Below are 23,951 nucleotides of genomic sequence, written 5' to 3'. Positions count from 1 at the left end.
TGCTCAGGAGGACTATGCTGGGGGTCTCCAACAGGAGTATTCTTGGCAGTAGTCAGGACCAGCACCTGTCTTTAGAGGAAGTAGTGGTGGGCAGGAGGGCCACCCCACCCCCGACTCCCTTCCCTGGGCTAGCTCCAGAGAGCTCTGCCCATACTTCTTTGCCCAGCTCCAAGGTCCAATTTCCCTCTTATGGTCCTAGGGAATGGGGTGGCAGCTTGCACAAAGGATACCAGGAATGGATGGCCTTCTTACTTTCAGGTGCTGAGCTACAGTCCTGTGCTTGGTTCCTTCCTAATTGGGTCCTGCATTATTTTCATGACATTTGTGGTGCTGAATCTATTTATCTCTGTCATTCTGGTGGCCTTCAGCGAGGAGCAGAAGTGTGGTCAGGTGAGTTCCTTTGGCCTATTCTTGCCTTTTAATTAACCTTGAACTATGAAGACTCTGGCTGAGTAACATTAGATGGTGAATTTCAGAGACCAGTATAACTCAAAACACTAATTTCTCAGGAAGGGAAACTAAGGCCCAGGAGAAAATTACTTCCTCGAGGTCACAAGCAAGTGAAGGGCAGTGCTGGGCCTAGAATGGGGTCTCCTGCTCACCAGTGATTCTTGGCCCTGACTATACCTTGGAATTACTCCTAAAACCAACACAAGAAGCTCAGGGACAACCCTGGAGTTGGCATTTTTAAAATCTCTGCAGTGATATGAATGTCTAGCCAAGGTTGAGAACTCTGTACTACAATCTGAAACCTCTGCCACAGCAGCGTGGCTCACGAGGGTCGAGCTGGGGCCCCTCCGTCAACCTCCAACCACAGGTGACTGTTAGTCCTAGTGTGCCTCACAGGTCCTGAATAGTGAAAGGCCAAGCTCAGGGGAAGTACACAAATCCAGCCACATGCTACAGAGAAGGAACCTGATGCCCACAGAATTGAGATCCCCGACTTAGGACCAGAACTAGAAAGGAGAAGAGGTGAGGTTGGAGCCTAGGTTGACTTGGATGTGTTTTAATGTCCTTCTGGAGGTGTAGCTGTACTAGCTCTCCCTTCCCTGCCCAGTTGGAAGATTCCCTAAAATCTTTCCTAAAACTACATACCTACAGATCCTTACAACTCATTCTCTGATTTTTACATTTCTGTCCAAGAGCAGTGATGTGTTTCTCTAAGTTGCAACGCATAACCATGTTAATGGATCATTTGGAAGAGAAAGCTGCTTTTACAGAAGCCAGGAAATTTTGTGAGGTTTTCCCCACACCAACATTCCAGTGGACACCAACGGAATGTCCTATAAATTGATCTAGTTGTGATGCTATATGCTTGAAGGTAGTGTCAATCACTCAGGCAGAGAACTCAGTCCCATAAGACTGCCCCCACTTCAGATACACTGCTAGTTGTAGGTGTCATCTATATTGCTGACCAGTCAGGGTTCCCATAACTCTCTCCTTGAGCTCAATTAACTTGCTAACTCAGCTCTCAAGACTCAGGAAAACTCTTACTTATTTTAAAGGACATTATAATAAATTTTAAGATAAAATAGAATAAATAACATAAACCCATTTACTATAAAGGGTGCAAGGATGCACATGAATAGCTAGATGAAGAGGCACAGAGGTAAGGTGAGAGGGAAGGGTGTGGCACTTCCATGCACCCTCTGGGTGAGCCACCCTCCTAGCACCTTCATGGATTTAGTAACACTCTTCACATCTTTTATAAAGATTGATTCCACTCTGCACTGCTCCTTCTTCTCATGGAGACTGGTGGGTTAGAAAGATCTTTCTGGTGATAGCCCCATTCTGAAGCTATCTAGGGGTCCTGCCCTAAGTTGCCTCATTAGCATAAGCTCAGGTGTGCTCATGAAGGCTTGTTATGGAACAGCAGAGTGCACTGCTATCACTCAGGAAATTGCAGTGGTTTTAGGAGCTCTGGGGGAGGAGCCAGGGACAAAGGTCAAATATATTTCCTATTATACCACAGTGTCTTTGCCCTGCACCGATCTGATATCTTGGAAATGATTTTGTAGTGTTCAGGAAACATGTTTGCCCCTTTGCCCCTTTATCAGGGAGCAATTTTGACACCCAGGTATTCCAATTATATATATATATATATATATATATATATATATATATATATATATATATATATTAGTTTTTATGGCTGGCTTCATCCTCTTAGGATAACGATGTGAGGTTCACCATTGTAGCACGGATCAGTAATTCATTCCTCTTTATGTGTGAATCATATTTCATTTCATGGATATACCACAGATTACCATCCATTTGTCTGTTGATGGATCTTTGGGTCATTTCCATATTTTGGCTACTATGAATAATGTTATATGCATATTTATGTGCATGATTTTGTTTGGACATTTTTTTTTTTTGAGTGCTGGAGGATTGACCATGGGCTACATGCATGCTAGGAAAGCATTCTACCACTGATCTGCTTCCACAGTCCCTGGATATGTTTTGTTTAACTGTTTGAGTGACTGTCAGACTGTCTTCCAAAGCAGCTGCACTGTTTTATATTCTTAGTAGCAATGTGTGAGGACCTTTGTACATAAATTTTTAATAGCCTCCGTTGGGGGTGGTGGAGGATATTTTCTGACTAGTTTACTAAATGTAATTTTTTGATACCTACAGCCTTTAAGTGCAGTCTACCATTACTATTTCCTACATTTTTTTTTCTTTGCTATAAAAGTCACTTAATCATTTAGGTTTTTCTGAGGTTAATTGTTTGTTTGTGGAACTGGTATTTTTAACATATAAGTGGTTGAGAAATGTGGGAAAATTGGAGATAGTTTTCCTTTTCCCATAATTTCCTCTTATGCCAGGCTAGGCTAGGAGGTAAGCAGAGCAGGATGTACTAATAATAAAGAACAAAAGAAAGAGACACTATAAACACTGATCTAGAGGGAAATGGGTGACAGTTATCAAAGAGGGTGCCCATGTTTCAAAATAAAAAATATGGGCTGGGTATTGTTACCACTGTTGACCGGTGACGAGTTCTTGCTCCCCGATGTTGAAGAATAACACCAAAGAAGCACGCCGAGGCAAGGTCAGAGTAGAGATTAGAAATTTATTAAAGGACAGAAGAAAAGACTTCTCCCGGAGGAAGAAGGGGACCCAGAAGGTGGAATCCGTGGAAGTGCAGTTGTCTCCCCTTTTTATAGTTCTTTCAGTGATGGAATGTAGGTTGGAAGGCCCGAGGGGTAGACACAGGTGGGCCAAAGAAGTAGTCTGAGCAGGAAGGACTTCATTATCACTTCTTGGTGATGGGCTATCTCCAAATCTGCTGGGGGCTATTCATTAATACTTCTTCCAGGTGGACTTTGGCCTAGGGCCTTTTCAGGACTTCATTAACATTCCATGAGTTGTCCTGTTTTCCCTGAGTCATTCCCAGCATGGCCTCCATTTTAGATTTCACTCGGTATTAGACCCGATTTACCTAACTACACTGACTACCTAACTTTAAATCTGGCTTCAGTATGTGGCTCCACGGTAAAGCAACCTTGGGTTCAATCCCCTCAAAACCAAACCAAACCAAAAAACCCATAAAACCCCACCAAAAGCAATAAAGTGATCTCAGGCTGGGACAATAAAACCATGGTTTCCCTATAGAAAGAAAACCCTCCAAAGAGAATGGTTGCAAATACATTGCTTGGTCTTTTCTCTCTTGCAGCTGTCAGAGGAAGAAGAGATCATTGATTTGCTTCTGATGAAAATATTCAGCTTCCTAGGCATTAGCTATAAAGGAGAGGACCCTCAGAGCAGCAGTGACCAGGCTGAATCTGCCCCCGAGGCTTGGGTTCCTCAACCAGCACAAGCTGTGCCCAATGTTTAAGGTGTTCATCCACCCCAGGCCTGTGCTTACAAGGATTCTAAAGTCTCTCTGGGACAATGGTTGTGTCTGTAGAAGATTTACCAAACCAGCAAGTTAAAAAAAAAAAAAAAGATATCTACCTACATTCATAAAATTGCTCCCCTGTGTGAGCCTGTTAGTTCCAATGCATTTCCCCTTAGAAATAAAAGTCTTCTCTACAGAGCAGTTGTCTTATCTCTTTGGTCAATCAGGGGTTACCTTCAAACAATGCTTGTTCAGAGCTTCTCTGAATACCAACCACGGGTGTGGTATTAGTAGCCTTGGGTTGCTAGAATAGTATCACACACCAGATGGCTTAAACAACAGAGAGTTATTGTTTCATAATAACTCTGGAAGCCAGAAGTCTAAGATCAAGGTATTACTGGGCCATGTTTCCTCTTCGGTACTAGGGAATAATCTATGCCTTTTCCAGCATTTTTTTTTTTTTTAAAGAGAGAGAGAGAGAGAATTTTTAATATTTATTCTTTAGTTCTCCGTGGACACAACATCTTTTGTTGGTATGTGGTGCTGATGAAAGGGTAAAGTTTCTAAGCTGGAAAGCTTGAATGTAAAAGATTAGGTATTATTAAGTTCCTCTGTTACACCCAGATTCCTGAGATAGTTAAGACAACGCCCTACTGGCCATTCAGCCTAGGGCCCTGTGCAGTTTGTCACAGGGCCTGAACCAATCAGTTTGAATGTGTATCCCGCTTAGGAGTGACCAATCACCCCCACCCGACCTGTTCCCGCCAATGAATGTGCCAATCACGTCTCAGAGTTGTTGTTCAATTTTCCCGTGCCTCATGATGTTCTGATGTATGCAAAGCCCCCACCCTCCCCAAAAAGTGTACTTAAGCTCTGCTTGACCTCTGCTCTGGGCTCTGGGCTGCTCTCCCTTCTTGAGTATCATGGAGCCCCAGCGCGCTGGAATGGATCCCCAATAAATCCCCTTTTGCCAATTGCATGGAGCCAGTCTCTTGTGTGGTCTCTTTCTCCGATGCTCCACCAGATCCTAACACTGAGGATCGAACCCGGGCCGCACGCATGCCAGGCGAGTGCGCTACCGCTTGAGCCACATCCCCAGCCCCTTTTCCAGCTTTTGAATTTCTTAGTAAGCCTTGGTGTTCCTTAGCTTGTAGATGAATCACTTCTGTCCTGGCACTTGGCATTTTCTGTGACTCTTCTCATCAGGTGCCAGTCATATTGGATTAGGGATCCACCCTACTGCAGTATGACTTGAATTAACTAATGCATGACTATCCCAACACAGTCATACTTTGAAGAGGTGGGTTAGGACTTTGACCTATCTCTTTAGGGGACACAATCCAATCCATGATAGTTTCTGGACCAAATAAATGTGAGTAATGCTGGATGATTATACTGTTAGGTCGATGGTGGCCAACTTGGTGGCATCTTAGTGGCAACTTAGAACAAAGCAGCCGGTGCCTAAAAAGAACATCAATCAGATGCCGGTGGAAATGCCTGTCAATCAGCCAGATCTCCTGACTAATGCCTGTCAATCAACAGGACCCCCCTGGCCAATCCTGGAATTCAGTCAACTCCCCTGACCAACTTCAAGGGGGCAAGGGACCCTAGAAACACCGTTTCCTGTCCCAAGCCCTTCCCTTCCTGCTGCAAGCCCCATAAAAGTCCACTCCGGTCGAGCTTCCACGCAGTTTCTCCTCAGACCCTTCTCCTATCCCCTCTGTGGGTCTAATTGAGTTCCGCCCGGGAGTGATATCTCAATAAAGCCTGTTCAGCGGCCCTTTTAAATCTGCCTCCTTTGGCCATTGCCTGCCCCGACTGATCTGACATATACTTTATGCAAGTTCTTTGGCATGAAATTGTCAGAGTTTTGGTTTGCTCAGCGTGCACTGTAGGATCTCCTGGCATCCACAATGATTCCCAGACTTCTCAGGCCAAGGTTCCATATACTGAAGCACCTCATCAGGGTGAATGTTCCTACATGACTCCAGGAACTGTGATCTCCACTGGTGGTCCTAAGCTGTGGCTGCATGCTAGAACCCCTAGACTTCACCCCAGCACATCAAATCTCTGGGCTGGAACCCAGGCATCAATGTTTTTGAAGCTCCCTAGAGGACTCCAAGGGGAAGAGAGACTTCATAACGATGCTGAACTTGGAGAAAAAAGGACTTACAGCCATTGGTGTAGATGACTGAACACTTCCCTCCCCACACAGAAAATGATCTTCCTCACACATCCCTTATAGTAGATACTGGAGGTGCCCTAACCCAAATCCATCCCATTGCTAGGAGAAACACGGCTTTGTTCAGTTAGCCATCCACACCTCCTGTTACCGCTGTTGCTTCCCCAATGTTGAAGTATAACACCAGAGAAGCACGCCGAAGCAAGTTTAGAGTGGAAAGTAGAGGCTTTATTTATTTATTTTTTTTAAAGAGTGAGAGAGAGGGAGAGAGAGAATTTTAATATTTATTTTTTAGTATTTGGCGGACACAACATCTTCGTTTGTATGTGGTGCTGAGGATCGAACCCGGGCCGCACACATGCCAGGCGAGCGCGCTACCGCTTGAGCCACATCCCCAGCCCAGTAGAGGCTTTATTAAAGGACAGCAGAAAAGACTTCTCCTGGAGGAAGAAGGGGACCCAAGAGATGGAATCCGTGGAAGCACAGTTGTCTCCCATTTTTATAGCTGAAGTCTTCATTCAGCTTTCCCGAATTCCTGTCACATTCCTGTCCTTTGTTCTGTCAAGGGTGGGGCACAGGTGGGCCAAAGAAGTAATCTGGTCAGGAAGGATTTCTGAGTCAGCATCTTCAAGTTTGCTGGGGGCTGTTCATTAACACTTCTTTGGGATGGGCTCTGGGCCTTGGACTTTTCCCGGACTTCATTAACATTCCAAGAGTTGTTCAACTTTTCCAGGAATTCATTCTAAACATGGCCTCCATTTTGGATCTTACTGGGATATTAGACCCGATTTACCTAACTACACTGACTACCTAACTTTAAATCTGGCTTCACTCCCACACAACTCAGGCAGCCACCTCAAGGTAAACCCTAATTTGTCATGGCTTTGGCAAACCATTTCTCTTGACAGTGAGTGGTTTAGGTAGCCACGTGATTGTGACAGTTCTGGATAGTAAAAAGTGAATGGAGTTCTGTCTCTAAGGTACTTTGGAAGTACCTTGGGAGAGGTCTCCTTGCTAATAAAAAGAGACTCACAGAGATAGGGTTCCTATGCTGCTGATGAAAGGGTAAAGTTTCTAAGCTGGAAAGCTTGAATGTAAAAGATTAGGTATTATTAAGTTCCTCTGTTACACCCAGATTCCTGAGATAGTTAAAACAATGCCCTACTGGCCGTTTAGCCTAGGGCAGTTCCTCACAGGGCCCGAACCAATCAGTTTGAATGTGTAACCCGCTTAAGAATGACCAATCACCGCAGCCCGGCCGGTTCCCGCCAATGAATGTGCCAATCACATCTCAGAGTTGTTGTTCAATTTCCCCGCGCCTCATGATGATTTGTTCTGATGTATGCAAAGCCCACCGCCCTCTCCAAAAAGTGTACTTAAGCTCTGCTTGACCTTTGCTCTGGACTCTGAGCTGCACTCCCTTCTTGAGTGGGCACAGAGTCCCAGCGCGCTGGAATGGATCCCCAATAAATCCCCTTTTGCCAATTGCATGGAGTAAGTCTCTTGTGTGTGGTCTCTTCCTCCGACGTTCCGCCGGACCCCCCCCCCCCCTTACACTGACACTGTCTGATGTAAAACACCTGGAACTTTTGGCAGCTACCTTGAGGCCATAGGGGGAAAAACTGAATATGGCAGAGCAGAACGATAAGAGGAAAAATACATATTTGATGAGGTCCTTAAATGGCTGTCTTATCCCTGGCAATGAACTACTGCTGGTTTTCTAGGTGGATGAGACCTTAGACATCCCATGTCAATTGAATCAAGATCCCATTTTACTACCTTGACAACCAAAACCCACAGACCCACAGGCTCAGGATCGTTTATAAACAGAGAGCCATATAATTTGCAATAGACATAGAACTTTGGGAATTTCATCTTCTATTACCCAAAGGCCTATTTATTGCATCATGTATAAACATGAACTATTTACACAGAGAGATCGACCAAATAACCCATAGCAAGGTCTTCACACATTTCCCAATAGACTAATACAGAAACTCATCCAGATATGTATGATGCCTGTTTCAAACAAGAAAAGGTCTAACATCTGGAGTTTTAAATTCTTCATCTCTTCATTCCCTCTTTCTCATTTACTCTCCACTTCCCTCTTGACTATAAATATCAAACAGACACCTCCTTTAATTCTGTTAAGAGGAAAAGATGTCTATCAGCCTAAGGTGGATGGGACTCTCCTGACACCCAGAAGAAATGATCACCTTGTTTTTAGGTGCTTGTACCAAATATGCAATAGATGAACTTTCAAAACTCAAGGTGTGAATGTTAAAGATTATCAAGTTGGAGGTGAGTGAGGATTTTTGCTATACTCAGTGCTTGTTAGGGGAAAAAAAGACACATTTGCTACTTTTTGTTTTGTGGAAGGGCCTGTGATATGTTCCACTCATTGCTATGTAATCTTCTTCTTCCCACCAAATGAGCTAGACAAGTTGAGGATAAGAATTTTAGGGCATGGGCTCCACTGTACTGCACTGACTAGTGACAAAACAACAATACAAAGAGAATACTGACATTATAAAAGGTAGCCAAGATCTGGAGTGTACAGTCCATCGATGTGATCCAGTCAGTATCCCAAATGGAGGCAAATAGAAGCCTATATGTAAAATCCTACTACTGCTGCCTAGCAGCTACTTAAGCTATACTTAAGCCTTCCCATTCCACTCTTGGGCAAGTTACTTAACCTTTCTGAGTCTCCAGGACTCATCTATGATATGAGAGTGATACCTTCCAGAGTGGGGTTTGAGAAGGATTAACAAGAGGACATTTGCACAGTGCCAGGCACATAACAAGGACTCAATAGGTGGCCATAATTTACTCAGAAAAAAAAAAAAAAAAAAAAAAAGGAGCATGACAGGCCTTGCATGCCTCTGCACAATGTGCTGACAATCCTTCCTATAGGCCTGGGCCAGCTCAGTGCAAAAATCCACCTGGGCCTACCTGGTGGTACTGAGGGAGTGGGGCTTGAGGGAGTGGTGATGGGGCCTACTGTATAAAATCTGTGTTGAAGGTGAGGTCTTTCCCAGAACTTAATTATTTTCTATACTCTAGAATCTGGACAAGGACTTGGGCTTTTCTCAGAACGACTTGGTCACAGGGCTGGCTGATTAAGCAAGGAACTGTCCATGCTGAGTCTCAGCTTGGCCTTTTGGACACTCCTGAGTTAGAGACTGGCTCCAGTTCGACTTCCACCAAGAAGCCATTCCTGACCCTTGGTAAATTCTTTGCCCTCTGGAATATTCCCGGTTCTGCCTGTCTCTTTGGGGCCTCTTGGGATCTTGTAAGGAAATAAAGTGGGCTCCGGAACTGTTTTCAATATTTCAAAAAAGTCAGAGGAACTGCATGTGTCTATGCGACTTTGGCTAATGCCCAATAATCATCTTTGGGTTGGAATGAATCCAGCTCTGGATGACTTTGCTCCTGTGTAGAAGGGAGGGATCGCATGCTTTAACGGAACTGGAGGTGCCTTACCCTCTCAGGACTCGAGGGCAGGGAAATAAGCCGGCCCAGCAAAACCATCTCCAATCTGGAGCTTTGCTCACTGCTACCGCGGTGACGCCGCTCTGCACGCACTCCGCGGGCCAGGGAGCCGCGGTGCCAGCAGGCCAAGCCCTACAGCTCCCGAGAATGTCCCAGAAGAAGCCCCTCCCCTCCAGTAGGACCTGCCTCCAAGCCCAAGCGGCCCAGCCAGGCCTCCGCCCGACACTAGTCCCCGCCCCTCTTCCGCGACTCCAAACTCTTCCACATGTCCACGCCTCTCTCATACGTCGCCCTATCCGAAGACGAGTACGCCCCTGGAGTCCCCGCCCCCCTGCGCACTGCCCAATCATGACCCGCGGAGTCCAACCAGCCCACTCCCGCCGGGGTCGCAGGGCGGCCGAGGCGTCGCCGGCGACCCTCTGTACCCTTGCGAATATGGCGCTGCGAGCAGTCCGGAGCGCGCTAGCTGCGGCCCGCAGCGTGCGGGCAGCCCCGGCCCCCGTTGCGCTCTGCCCGCCGCGGCCCTGGCGGGTGAGGGCGGGCGCTGTTCGGACGCTGCGCACCGGACCCGTTCTGCTCTCCGGTAAGCGCGGCGGGCACGTGAGCAGGCCGGCGCCTTCCTCCCTTCGGCTCGCTCCCGGGGCTGAGCTGCACGCGGAGAACGTCGGGCTCCCACTGCTGAGTCCCTGGCGCGGAGCGAGGGTGAGCCCTGCCCCGCGCTTCAGCTCGTTGCTGGCCTCCCTCTTCCCTGCCATGTCTCTAGCTCTTGAGCAGGCGTGAGAAAACACTAGTGATCTTTGTCCCGTGGGTAAAAAAGTGGAGCCGGCGGGGGGCCTGCAGGAGCCGGGTTATGGTGTATGGGCCAGCTCCCGCAGGTGAGTTGGCTGCTCGGGCTGGAGAATCTTAGCATCACCAAGGTTCTTTGTGACTTTAGTAACTCTCGCATTTGTGTGCTCTTGTGAGACTAAATGTGGAGATCTTTACTTTGTCTTTAGTTTGCTACATGGGCCACTACTGAGAACTCCCAAGTAAAATTAAGGAGAAGCACTTATTAAAACTGGATTTAGATTTTTACTAGCTAAAATGAGCGTAATGTTGAAAACAGCTGTCTCCTAAAAACGAAAAACGAAAGATAAAGTCTTCTGGACTGTTACAGAAGTTATAACGAGTTATAAAGTCTGTATTAGCCCTTGGGGCTGAAAAAAGACCTAACTTAAACGGACTTGAAATAACTGGGAAACCTGCCCACAAATGGCTTGGCCATTTTGCTGCTTTAGCACAATTAGCGAGTGGGAAAACAGTTTTCTTTCTTTATGCGCAAATACTTGCAAGACTAACTACATTTTGTAAGAACTCAGGCTGCTAATTTAGGATCATAGATCAATATGGCTGTTGTCTCATTGAATTCATTGTTTTACAAATCTGTTGGAACTGGACTTGTTGATCATTTTGAAGCATAGTCAATTTTCTTATTTATATTCCCTCAACAATTTGTGACACATTCCAATGCATTACCAACTTGAATACAATGGTACTTGAATACAATGGTACAATAATCATCTTTGGGTTGGAATTTATTTTTATTTATTTTCATGTCTACGGATTTTCTTTATACTATCTCTAGCTGTTTGCAGTTGCTAGTTATCTATAGTTAAATATTGTCCAAATTATCAATGCCCATTATCTGGTTAAGCACTTAGGTTTTAATTTTTGTTTATTATTTTTAATTGACACAAGAATTGTATGTATTATGGGGTAAAATGTACCTGGATTTGTTTGTTTTTTAGTTTTTTACTTTTTTGGTACTGAGGATTTAACCCAGGGGCTCTTTACCATTAAGCTACATCCTCAGACCTTTCTTTATTTTTTATTTTGAGACAGGGTTTCACTAAAGTTAATAAGGCTGACCTGGAATTTGCCATCTTTCTGCCTCAGGCTCTGGAGTCTGGATTATGGGTGTGTGCCACCGTGTCCTGCTGCATCTAGGTTTTTAAAAGCAGATAGATCCAACTTCCAGTTCTGGTTCTACCTCTTATCCGCTGTGAGATCTTGGACATATGGATTCAACCTCTCTGAATCTGTTTTCCTCATAAAGTGGAGGCAATACTTAACCTCAGAGTTATTGGGTGAATGAAAGGAAATAATGTAACTGCTGTACACACATTCTGTCACTAGGGAACACTGAAGAAATGTTACCTGTTAAATATTAGTGAAGCATCAAATAAATAGTAAGAAACTGACCAACATTTAATGTAAAACATATCTAATGACCTGAAAAGGGAAAAAAATCTAAAATTTTAATGAATTATAACTCCTGATTTCTTGATGCCCAAAACCATGTTTTTTCAAGGCCAGTAAGAAAGTAATTATTTACCTAGTCTGTCCTGTTGGTCCAAGGGTTAAAGGAGAATTGTATTAACACTGCTTTTAGCCTAAGTAGCATGCCTGGTAAAAAAAAAAGAAAAAAAAAAATCTATGGCTAAAGACATAAGTGCCCTTAGGTGCACTGAGCTTTTGAAGGCTCTGCCTCCTCTACACTTGGGTTGCTCAATTGCTCAGTGATTGCCAGACAACCTGACTCCTGAGATTATCTTCACAATCAGACAAGATGGCCAGGACAGTAGTCTCAGACAGGTCATCCATTTGTATTTGTCCGGCCATTACTTTCAAAAGTAAGGGTTTATAACTGGTAAAATCTAAAGTTCTGAAGTTGCAGCAGGACAAGAGGGACAACTGAATGTGTAGCCAAAGATCTATATATACCATCTATGTAGCCCAGAATCCCCCTTAAGTTTTTCTTTTTTGCAGTGCTGGGGATTGCACTGAAGGCCTCACACTTACTAGGCAAGCACTCCACCACTGAGCTACACTCCGTACCCTAGTATTCTTTAAACAGCAGTAGCTACTTTCTTCAAGGGCAGGTTGACATTTGATAAAAGAATTTTAAGAACTTAATTTATAATTGTTCCAGGAGGCCAGTTTCATTCCTTATAATTAAGCTTCAGTTAAGATGTCTTAGGTCAACTCTACTAAAAGTGGCACATTAATTTTTTTTAGGTTAAATCTTTTGTTGTTGTCTCTGACACCCCAAATATGGGGGTCTCACTTTGCTGCCCAGGCTGACCTTGAACACTAGGGTTCAAGTGATCCTTCTGCTTCAGCGTCCATAATAGGTGGGATTATAGGTGTGCATCACTGTACCAGCAAGGTAAGGCCTTTTAAAGAAACAATGCCGCTGGTTATCTGAAATATTGGTCTTCTGTTTTAGTGCGTAAATTCACAGAGAAACATGAATGGATAACTACAGAAAATGGTATTGGAACAGTGGGAATCAGCAATTTTGCACAGGTATTGTCTTGAAATATTTTTGATAGTGTCCTCTCATATAACTTGCTTACTTTATATAGTACTTTCAGCCTTTTTAAAAGCTCTTGGAAGAAAATCAGAGATAAATCAAGTAAAGTGTACTTTAGTTAGGTCAGTATGTGGTATTTTAAGAAATCCTGGGTTATTGCTTAAGAGTAGGAAACATACCTTATTCCAGAAGGCCATAGGTTTTATATTGAACAGTTAAGGAAAGAAGAAAAAGGAGCAAACAAAAGTGTTGGGGGATTGCCAGCATTTTGTGTCTACTGTGATACCCACATGGCCTAGGGCCATAAAGAAGAGGGAAAACTCAAATAGGCACAGATTAACACATAGAAACCTATTTAGTTTTTCTCTACTAATTTGCCTATTTTCACGGACCTCATAGTAGCATGGGACAGTGACTTTCTTTTTTTTTTTGAGAATTTTTAATATTTATTTTTTAGTTCTCGGCAGACACAACATCTTTTGTTGGTATGTGGTGCTGAGGATCGAACCCGGGCCGCACACATGCCAGGCGAGCGCGCTACCGCTTGAGCCACATCCCCAGCCCAGGACAGTGACTCAATTAGATTTGTGTAAGGGGCAAGGCAGGAGAAGAAAGAGGAAGTGGGAGGACACAATTCCTCAGAAATGCTAGATGGATTTTTGGGTATCGAGAGTCACTGACTTTATCAGCATACCTGATATGCAGCACAGAGTGTTTGGGAAATACTGTGTAAGATGCTGTCCTTGCCTCCTGGAGTTTATCCATGAAAGTCACCCACATGGAAACGACATAGTAAACAACAGGTGGAAGGGGTTTCCAGGTACTGCCAGGGATTGTGGTCCACTCACCTGATGGAGAGCAGCCTTATCTCCTGGAGTCCATGTCTACTGGGACTGTGGTCCACAGATCCAGTGAGTAGGATACAGCTAGAGCAGTAGGGATCATGGCCTAAGTAGAGCTGCAGAGGTGGGAAAGCAGTCTGTTAGTGCTGAGAAGAGCTAGTAACTATTTGTAGCACATAGATTGTGCTGGGGGTCACTTCAGGTGAGGGGCCAGATTTGGCTGGTGGGTGGCCTGTTGCAGTGCAGCTTCTGAATGAAGAACAGATTGCACACTTTTAAATGGTTGAGAGGAAGACCAAAGAATCTAGTCTCCTGAGTGTAAAAATATGTTGCCTGAATTACAGGGAATTCAGTGTTTTGTCCCTACTTACTGGGGAATTTAATTTGATGACTTAAAGAGTTTTTTATGTTTTTGTTTTTTAGGAAGCTCTGGGAGATGTTGTTTATTGTAGTCTTCCTGAAGTTGGAACAAAATTGAAAAAACAAGGTAAGAGTTTTTCTCATCTTGGAATGTCACAAATCATGCCATAAATTTTCATTGTCTGTCTTTAACTGAACACCTAAGCTGTTTGTTGTTTCATAAAGGCTGGGGATAGGTGGACACAGGGTTAGTTCACTGAGAGCCATTAAGGACACCTCCACTTGGTGAAACTTTCTGCCTCAGTGTTTCGAGAGTCCGAAGAGGGGCAGGGTCTCCTTTGTTTTTGTTGAGAAAGAATGTCTCGACCAGAAATCTCAGCAGAGGCTTTCTCACATTTTACCAGGCAGGTCTGGGTTGTTTTGTCCTGACTAGCTGTAAGGGATGGTGAGAAGGAGAATTTTGAGACTTGATAATGAAAGGCAGAAAGAGAGGGAAATGGCTCTTAATGCCACCCTCCTCACCTCTACACGTGTGGATTGGCACTGTATAATTTTGCTGAAGTTTATTAAGTTAAACAGGCTGGGGGTCCAGGTGGCACACACCTATAATCCCATGACTTGGGAGGCTGAGGTGGGAGGATTGCAAATTTGAGACCAGCCTAAGCAATTTAGTGAGGTCCTGTCTCAAGAATGAAAAAAAAGGAGGAGGGGGGTACAAGTGCTAGAGTGCCCCTGGCTTATGCCACTACCACATACACACACACAAGAGAAGGGGTGGGGGGATTGCCTTTTGTTTATTCTCTAGTGTTTTGAGCACCCAGGCCATTCATTGATTGTTAACATAAAACCTCAAAATGCTATGAAGATGATAATCTCCTTTTTTTTTTTTTTTTTGTAGTGGGGATTGAATCCAGGGGTGTTTGACCACCTGACCATTGAACTACATCCCCTGCACTTTATAAAAAATATTTTAAGGGCTGGGGATGTGGCTCAAGCGGTAGCGCGCTCGCCTGGCATGCGTGCGGCCCGGGTTCAATCCTCAGCACCACATACCAACAAGGATGTTGTGTCCGCCAATAACTAATAAATAAATAAATATTTAAAAAAAATACTTTAAGACAGGGAGTCATCAAGTTGCTAGGATTACATGTGTGTGCCACAAGATGCTAATTTCCTTCTAAGCACTATTTTTAAAAATCCCACAAATTTTGATGATGTATTCTCATTATCACTTATTTCAAAGTATCTTTCAATTTCCCATCTGATTTCTTTGATCCACAAATTATTTGAAAGTATGTTTATTTTTAAATATTTGAAGTTTTTCTAGATCGCTCATTATTACTAATTTTAAACTTAAATTTGTTATAAGTAAAGGAACATACTGTGTAAGATTTTAATTTCTGAAGCTGTGACTTACATTATGGTTCAGCATATGATCTTAGTGTTTCATGTGTACTTAAAAAGACTGCATTCTTTGTTTATTGAATATCTTAGTCTGGGCTATTGTAAACTGTACCACAGATGAGGATGCTTATGAGTATCAGAACTGTACTATAGTTTCTAAGTTCTGGAGGCTGGAAATCTGAGATCAGGTAATAGCATGGTTTGGTCTGGGTGGGGCCTTGTCTGGGCTGCAGATTGCTATCTTCTGGTAACCTTATAAGGCATAAAGAAAGGGAGAGAACTTTTGGGGGTCCCTTTTATAGGAACACTTAGCCCATTCCCAAGGGTTCCTCTTGCCAGAGGCCTCACCTCATATCATGGTGGGGTAAGGGTTAACTTTCAGTTGATTGATGGTACTGTTTCAGTATTGATGGTACTGTTCAAACTGTCCTTACACCAACAAATCAACTTCCCACTTAACTCCTGGTTAAGTAGAAAATTGTGTGGATGGCTTCTGAAAGATCTGCATCCTAAGCTGCTTTATAGGGAAACACTTCATTTCAAAATCTGGACCTACTTTCTTCAGTTTGCTATAATCCACATTCACCCAGTAGAACTATTGATCATCAGGGCCCAGTTTGTTCAGGGTTCTGGGTTATTCTTGTCCCAGCTGACTTTCTTTCCCTTTCTTCACTGCTCGGAACCACACATGCTGTTTTCAGAGGTTTGGTCCATAGATGGCTGGCTCCAAGCAGAACTTCTTGGTGGAAGGGTATGGAGAAGGAAGGTGGCTCAGCTCCTGGCAGTGGGAAGCAGAGAGAGTTAGAAATAGTTATATGCACTTTTAATAAAAGATTCTTAGTCTTGCTGATGAGTTGATCCATTTGCTGTTTTAAAAAATGCCCCCTTTTTATTTTTTTAGTTATAGTGGATACAATACCTTTATTTTATTTATTTTTATGGGGTGCTAAGGATCGAACTTGGGGCCTTGCACATGCTAGGTGAGTGCTCTACTGCTGAGCCACAACCCCAGCCTGAAAAAAATGTCCCTTTTTATCTCTGGTAAATTCTTGTTTTGAAGCCTACTTTGATTTTTTTTTTTTACAGTACTGGGATTGATCCCAGGGCCTAGGCAAACACTCCACCAATGAGCTACATGCCTGACTCTTTGTTCTTAATGATGCTATGCTAACTTTCAAGTGTGTTCCTTAAAGATAGCTTATAGTTTGGTCTTATTTTCTTGTCCATCTGACTTCTGCCTTTTGATGATTATTTAGTCATTTTACTGTAATACTGATATATTTGAGTTTAGGTCTTTGCTTTCATTTTGTCCTGTTCTTTTGCCTTTCTAAATTTTGGTGTTGGATTTTATTTTTTCCATTTTTTTTTTTTTTTTGTAGTGGGGATTGAACCCAGGGGTGCTTACCACTTAACTATATCCCCAGTCATTTTAAAAATTAAATTTGGAGACAGGGTCTTGCTAGGTTGCTGAGGCTGGCCTCGAACCTCCTGCCTCAGCCTCCTGAGTCTCTGGTATTATAGGTGTGCCACTACAGCTGGCCTCCACTGGTTTTTAGAGTATACCTCTTTGTACTGTTCAACAGTTGCTCACAGTATGTCATATTATCACAGTTTATTTAGAGGTAATACATCACTTCACATAGCATGTCAGACATTTAGGACAGTGACTTTCCTGTCCATTCACTGTGCTGTTCAGTGTTCTGCATTAACAGATGCATACGCTCTACAACATGGTATTATAGTTTTTGCTTTAAACAATAGAGTGCCTTGTATAGAAATTAAGAAGAATGTGTTTTGTATTTATTCATATTTATCAGTTGTAACGCCTTCTCTCCTCACTGTAGATTTGAGGTGTCATCTTGTTATCACCTTCAGCGCAAGAAATTGTAGTATTTCTTGAAGTGAGGATGTGCTTATGCCTCCTTATTTATCTGAAAATGTCTTTGCTTCACTTATTTTACTTTTGGCCTTTTATTCTATAGATATACATAAAGATGAAATTCACTGGTATATTCATATATATATATATATATATATATATATACACATAGATTTTTCCAATCTTTTTAAAAAGTTTTTATGTTTTTTAGTTATACATGACAGTAGTCTATTTTGACATATTTATACAAACATGGACTTTATCTTATTCTTATTAGGATCCCAGACTTGTGGATGTACACAATGTTGAGATTCACTGTGGTGTATTCACATAAGTACATAGGAAAGTTAGGCCAGATTCATTCCACTGTCTTTCCTATTCCTATCCCTTTGCATCTATTCTTGAAGGATATTTTTGCTTTGTGTGGAATTCCTGGTGACAGATTCTCCCTCCCCTGTCCCCAGGGCTTCATAGTTTTCATTCCATTGTGGCTGGCTTCTGTTTTTTGGGATGAAAAGACAGCTATTCTGTCATTCTCCTTTGAGTATCAAATTTGGAGATTTATTTTGGTCATTATTTCTGCTTTTATTTTTTTCCTAATTCCCTCCTCTTGTGAGTTCAGTTGTATGTTTGTTGGATCATCTGATATATCCCACAGGCCCTTTTGGCTCTGGTAACTTTTTTTTTTTTTTCCTAGTTGTTGATGGACTTTATTTTTATGTGGTGCTGCTGAGGATCGAACCTAGTGCCTTATGCTTGCTAGGCAAGCACGCTACCACTGAGCCACAACCCTAGCCCCTGGCTCTGGTAACTTTAGCGTGGTTAATTTCAGTTGATTTTTCTCTTCACCTTCATTGGTCTTTTCTTCTGTTGTCCCCAGTCTGCTATTAGTTCTCTGTGTTGAGTGTTCTATTTTAGGTATTAGACTTTCCATTTCTAGAGCCTCCATATAAAATTTTCCATTGCAAGTATTCCTCCTCATATTCCCTCACTGCAATAAAGACTGTCTCTGAGCAACTTCCTAAGAGCTACTTGAAGTTTCTCTGCTAATTCCAACATATGGGTTATTTTGGGATCTATTCCTGTTAATGCCTTTATCTTTTTACTGTGATTCCATTCCTCCTACGGTTTCAGCCCCCAATTCCCAGCCACTCTGGCAGCTCTACACTCTCCTCTGACCCCTCTGCCGAACAAACTGTCTCTTTGCATGTGCAGTCACACTGTGTGGGAGTGAGATCTCACCTAGTTTGGTACCTTTCTGATTGCTCTCGTATAATGTGGTCTGATATGGGGTGCTTCAGCATTACTGGACCTCCTAAGGTTTTTTCTTTTTTTCTGAGACATAGTTACTCAAAGAAAATTAGTTTTACTGAACATCATAAACACATCTGGTATTCAGATAAAAATCATTTGTTATTTTCGGTGACCAGGAGAGATAGGCTCACTTTATTGAGGGTATTTATACCTTCTAATAGGAGTTACGAACATGACAAAACCTATGTTTTTTTTTTTTTTCCAATTAAAGAAATTAAAGTTTTTTTTGTTTGTTTGTTTTATTTTGGGTACTGGGGATACTTTACCTCTGAGCTACATCCCCTGCCCCTTCTTCTTTTTTCTTTTGAGACAGAGTATTGCTAAGTTGCTGAGGCTGGCCTCCAACTTGTGATCCTCTTGCCTCAGCCCCCAGGAGCTGGGAATACAGGCATGTGCCACCATGCCAGGTGAAATGTAAAATTTTTAAAAATCACGATTTTAGGAGAGATGACCATTTCTCCATATTTTGTATTTTCAAGTCTTTGACTTGACGTTTAATATTTTAAAAAATTTTTTCTCCATTTAGATGAGTTTGGTGCTTTGGAAAGTGTGAAAGCTGCCAGTGAACTCTATTCTCCTCTATCAGGAGAAGTAACTGAAATTAATGAGGCACTTGCAGAAAACCCAGGGCTTGTGAACAAATCTTGTTATGAAGATGGTAAGTTGTTTCTTACATTTTTATCCTGATAATCTAATGAAGTGTGTGCTAGTAGCAGTTTTCTCCCTTTTATAGATGAATTGAGCTCCTCCTCTCCCCAATTTTCCTGTCAGGAGCATGCAGCCAGTAAATGGCAAATTTAGAATTAGGTTGTGGTTCTTTGCCTGCCATCTCACCCTTCTTTCTGCTGCTTTTTGATGCCTTTAACTGCAGCAGGTACAGTATGGGTCTATCTTTTATTAAAGAAAGATGTACTTGGCCTTACATATTTGAATCCTGTATTTATAGTTTTAAATGACAGTTGTTCATGCTTTTATAATCTAAGAGTTTTTAATTTATCATGGTATACTCTATTCTGGCTGTAAATTCTTTCCAATTATAATATACAAATTTATTAATTCTTAGTGCAGGAGAATCACAAGTTCAAAGCCAGTCCCAACAACTTAGTGAGGATCTAAGCAACTTAGTAAGACCCTGTCTCAAAAAATAAAAAGGCTGGGGAATATAGCTTAGTGGTTGAGTCCCCCTGGGTTCAGTCTCTGGTACAAAAAAAGTTCCATAAATAATGTATTATTTGTGTACATTGGATATTGAATGAATTTGACCTTTTAAAAAGGTAATTTGGGGGCTGGGTTGTGGCTTAGTGGTAGAGTGCTTGCCTAGCATGCATGAGGCACTGGGTTGATCCTCAGCCAAGATAATGGGTCCACCTAAAACTAAAAAATAAATATTAAAAAAAAGCAATTTGGAATGTAAGTTTTTTGTTTTGGTTGCAGGTTGGCTGATAAAGATGACACTGAGTGACCCTTCAGAACTAGATGATCTAATGAGCGAAGAAGCATATGAGAAATATGTAAAATCTATTGAGGAGTGAAAATGGCACCCTAAATAAACTAGTGTGGAATAACTGCAGCAGTTGTCTTATAGAAGACTTAAAAACTATTCTTAACAATGCTACTGGAAGAAGATACCCCTTAACTTCCCAATGACTGCCGGATAAACACAATATGCATCTTTTTTACAATTCCTTATGATTTTTAGAGTAGGCACTAGGTTGATATCAGAATTCATGAAATTATCTGTGGTAAAAATACTTATAAAAATAAGTATGTAATTCAAGGATAATCTTGTTATAAGCCTAATATAATACTGTAACGTGCTTACATCCATCCCTGGATCTGGGTCAATATACTTAATGATCTTCCACTTGAAAAAAACTGGACATAGAGGAAAGTGTGTGTTATACAGTGTCAGAAGAACAATACTGTCTTAATTTTATAATGTACTGCATTCACTGGTGTTATTTTTATACACTGAAACAGCAGCTTGCAACAAAATAATAAACTTCATTAATCATGTTTTTTGTTTTGACATTAATATTCCATTTAGTGACTCTGCTATTATTTATGAAAATGGTCCTTTCAACTTCTGCAAAGTCTTTTTTCTTTTTCTGTGGTGCTGGAGATCAAACCAGGGCCATGAGCAGGCTAAGCATGCACCATCTATCACTGAGCTACATCCCCAGCCCTGGAAACTTAATTTTTGAAAAAAATATTTAAGCTATAACAATGAAAGGTTTAAGGGAAATTTTCCTTTTAGTTACAAATCAGTGTTTTTCTGAAGTGAAAATTTAATTGCTTGATAGCATTTAACACTTAACTTTTGTCGTTTTTCATCATATTAGGTTAGAAGAGGAAAAACAAGGGAAGGAGGAAATTTTGATCTGCATAGCACATGGTGTCTTTAAGAAGTTAAACCATATTCAAAGGTTTCCACTTCAGTAATAGGAATAGAAGTGGACATGGTGGAACTTTATGGGCTCAGGCATTGACTGACTGAATACTCTTGGAGCTTAAGCATATTTAGAGTACCAAATGGTATTTTCAGATGACTAACATAGCATATACCCTCCAATTTAGTCAATTGTAAAATGCTGACTTGGGGCAGGGCAGGTTATATATGTATAAATAAATATATATGCATAAGGCACAAGCAGACACTTCCTCTATTTCCCCTTTTACTACAGGGAAAAGGACACATTTAGTTACTACCACCTGGTGGTAATAGCAAATATGAGAACTTAGAGAAACTGGGTGGGTAAATATAGTTTCTCAGCACAAAAATCATTCTTTTCCAAACTGTGCTTAAGGCCAAGTGTGCCTTATCAAGGAAGTACCCGAGTCCTGAATGACTGTCTCCTTGTTTCTCTTATGAAATTACCAGGTTAATTAATCTGCTTTGGAAATAGGGATGAATAATAATTACAGCGAAGGTGATCTAATATATTACCTTTGATCTTTACAACCACCAGAGTTAGGTAGGACTATCCTTTATGTCCACCACTTCAAAGATAAGAAGGTGATAGAGATAAGAGATCTGTCAAATATTTGGGTGGTGATGGTAAGGGTTTTCATCTGTCTTGGTCTACTTTTCGACAGTCCCTTAGCTATGTTAACTACAGGTTGAGCTTCCCTAATCTTAAGAAGATCCAAAATGTTTCAAAATCTGGATCTTTGTGAATGCTAACATGATGCTAAATTGGGAAATTTCACATCTGATCTCTTGTGATGGAAGGCAGCCAAAATGCAGGGACACTAAAAATACTCTTAAGATTACCTTCAGACTGTGTATAATGAATATCATGTTTAGGCTTGGGTTCTATCACCAACAATCTCATTATGCATATGCAAATATTCCAGAATCCAAAGAAACCTGAAACACTTCTGGCATTTAGGACAGGTGATACACCACTATATAAAAATACTTAAATGGGAATGGGGGTAGGGAAGGGATATTCTAACACTGGGAAGCAGAAATGGCCAATCTTGACTATCATTTCTGAAAGAAGTGGGCAATCACTCCCATCCCTTCCTAAGGACACAAACAACTTTCAAAGAGCAGAAAACAGAGCAACTTGGTTTTTTCTTTTACTTAACTATGAAGCAAATTTCATTGTCATTAATTTGTGACACCAAAAATAGACTTTTGTTTTTTGCCTTACCATGGTAGGCAAGAACTCTACTATTGAGCTACACTCAAGACCCTCAAAATCCAGGCTTTGGCCCTTCAAATTGACTAAATTAATAGGATTTTATTTCCCTGACCTCAGACTCCTCTAAGGTTTTGGCCTTAGCAGAGCACCTTAATAAAGGCCTTGATAAATGCTTTCTAGTAATATGAAATCTTCAGAAATGAAGTAGGTTGCCCTGTGTTAAAATTTTTCCTATCACCCACCTCAGGTGCTTTAGAGGCTTACAGCATCAGGCTTTAGTGACACCACTAGAGGGCACTCTGCACAGACCTGGTATGGAAGTGAGGCTCCTTTTTCAGACCAGTACAACTCCATTCATCAGCACATCACAATTTCTTACTCTTTCCCCCCAAGTTTTGCTGTTTTTCTGGGGCTGCTTGTAAGAGTACAGCCCATCCTAAGTTTAAAAAAATACACTTAAAATAATGTTTTTTGGGAGTCTGGGTATGTCATTCCATAGTAGAGTGCTTACCTAGTATGTGAGAGATCCTGGGTTTGAACCTCAGCACTGAAGGGGGAAAAAAAAGTTCTAGCTATAAGTGTCTTCATTACTGCTCAACAGTCATGTAGTTTTTAAGATCTAATCATATATGCCTTCCATCTCAGAGGGGACCCTTTCCATTGGGATTAAATTCTTCTGTGCAACAAGGCTTTACTGTTGAGCAAGTACCCATCTGTATTCCCCCACCTTCTTTAAATAGATTTTATTAGAACATTTTTTAGTTTCACAGCAAAAGTCAGTAGAAAATAAAGTTCCCATATACTCCTTGTCTTTGTCTCTCCTGCACACCAAGATTTTCCTAGGACCACTCATAGTTTTGTCTTTGAAACATCCCTTTTGCTAGAGTTCTACTTGCTTTTGGAATAATCATTAGCTAATTACTCTCCTTTAACATTTCTGATCAATTATGCTTTCAGGCTTTTGCCTTCTGGATTTGACAGTAATTACAGAAGATTTCAAACAGGGGCATACAGGCACACTTACTGTGAAGGAAATCAGTTTCCAGATCTTTAAATTTTCACATGTACCTAAGAGAATGTCCTTTCAGTAAAGTTGTTTAATTAGTGGTCATACATTAGATTATTTAAAATGTCTGAATAACCTAGCTAGGTTATTCAGACATTTTAAAGTAGATGTTGTTGGGTAGGTATCAAATTGATAGATTTATATATATATATATATATGTGTGTGTGTGTGTGTGTATAGATATTATATATATATATTTTTTTAAATAAAAAAACCCTAAAAAAGGTAGTTATTTTAAAAGAGTACTTGGTTCCAAACATCATAATGTAACATACACAACATTTATTTCCATAGCTTTACATGTTCTTAAATCAATGCTGTAGGTTGCGGCTGTGGCTCAGTGGTAGAGCGCTTGCCTAGCACGTGTAAGGCACTGGGTTCCATCCTCAGCACCACATAAAAATAGGTAAATAAAGGTATTATGTCCATCTACAACTAAAAACAAATTTTTAAGCAAAGCTTAAAAATACTGCTGTATATTCTGTACAAAAGCAGTAATACCTGGCTATCTTTCCAAACGCCTTTTCTCAGTGGTAAAGAGGACTTAGACGCTAATGATCCCCACG

The 23,951-nt window shown here is 41.6% G+C and overlaps 2 protein-coding genes across 2 annotated transcripts in view; both read left to right on the top strand.

Moving 5' to 3' along the window:
* Nucleotides 1–3,838, top strand: part of Pkd1l3 (polycystin 1 like 3, transient receptor potential channel interacting) — a 79,832-nt gene extending 75,994 nt beyond the window's left edge. The window contains exons 42-43 of the mRNA XM_026392991.2: nucleotides 259–390; nucleotides 3,677–3,838. Coding sequence (XP_026248776.2) covers nucleotides 259–390; nucleotides 3,677–3,838 — 294 coding nt within the window. The remainder of the gene's footprint in view (nucleotides 1–258; nucleotides 391–3,676) is intronic.
* Nucleotides 3,839–9,881: 6,043 nt separating this feature from the next.
* On the top strand, nucleotides 9,882–20,685 carry Gcsh (glycine cleavage system protein H). Its single transcript, XM_026393012.2, has 5 exons — nucleotides 9,882–10,098; nucleotides 12,784–12,863; nucleotides 14,136–14,199; nucleotides 19,196–19,327; nucleotides 20,104–20,685. Exons 1-5 carry the CDS (start codon nucleotides 9,951–9,953, stop codon nucleotides 20,199–20,201), a joined length of 522 nt encoding a protein of 173 aa, XP_026248797.1. The 5' UTR covers nucleotides 9,882–9,950; the 3' UTR covers nucleotides 20,202–20,685.
* The last annotated feature ends 3,266 nt before the right edge of the window (nucleotides 20,686–23,951 follow it).

Source organism: Urocitellus parryii, chromosome 15, assembly GCF_045843805.1.
Source record: "Urocitellus parryii isolate mUroPar1 chromosome 15, mUroPar1.hap1, whole genome shotgun sequence".
In the NCBI taxonomy this organism is placed as follows: Eukaryota; Metazoa; Chordata; class Mammalia; order Rodentia; family Sciuridae; genus Urocitellus; species Urocitellus parryii.
This window is presented reverse-complemented; position numbering and strand designations above follow the sequence as displayed.

What these genes read in the sequence shown, in the direction of transcription:
- Gcsh (XM_026393012.2), top strand. Translation starts at nt 9,951, where the DNA reads ATGGCGCTGCGAGCAGTCCGGAGCGCGCTAGCTGCGGCCCGCAGCGTG. An exon ending in GAATCAGCAATTTTGCACAG is followed by an intron (nt 12,864 to 14,135) that starts GTATTGTCTTGA and finishes TTTGTTTTTTAG; the next exon opens with GAAGCTCTGGGAGATGTTGT. An exon ending in AACAAAATTGAAAAAACAAG is followed by an intron (nt 14,200 to 19,195) that starts GTAAGAGTTTTT and finishes TTCTCCATTTAG; the next exon opens with ATGAGTTTGGTGCTTTGGAA.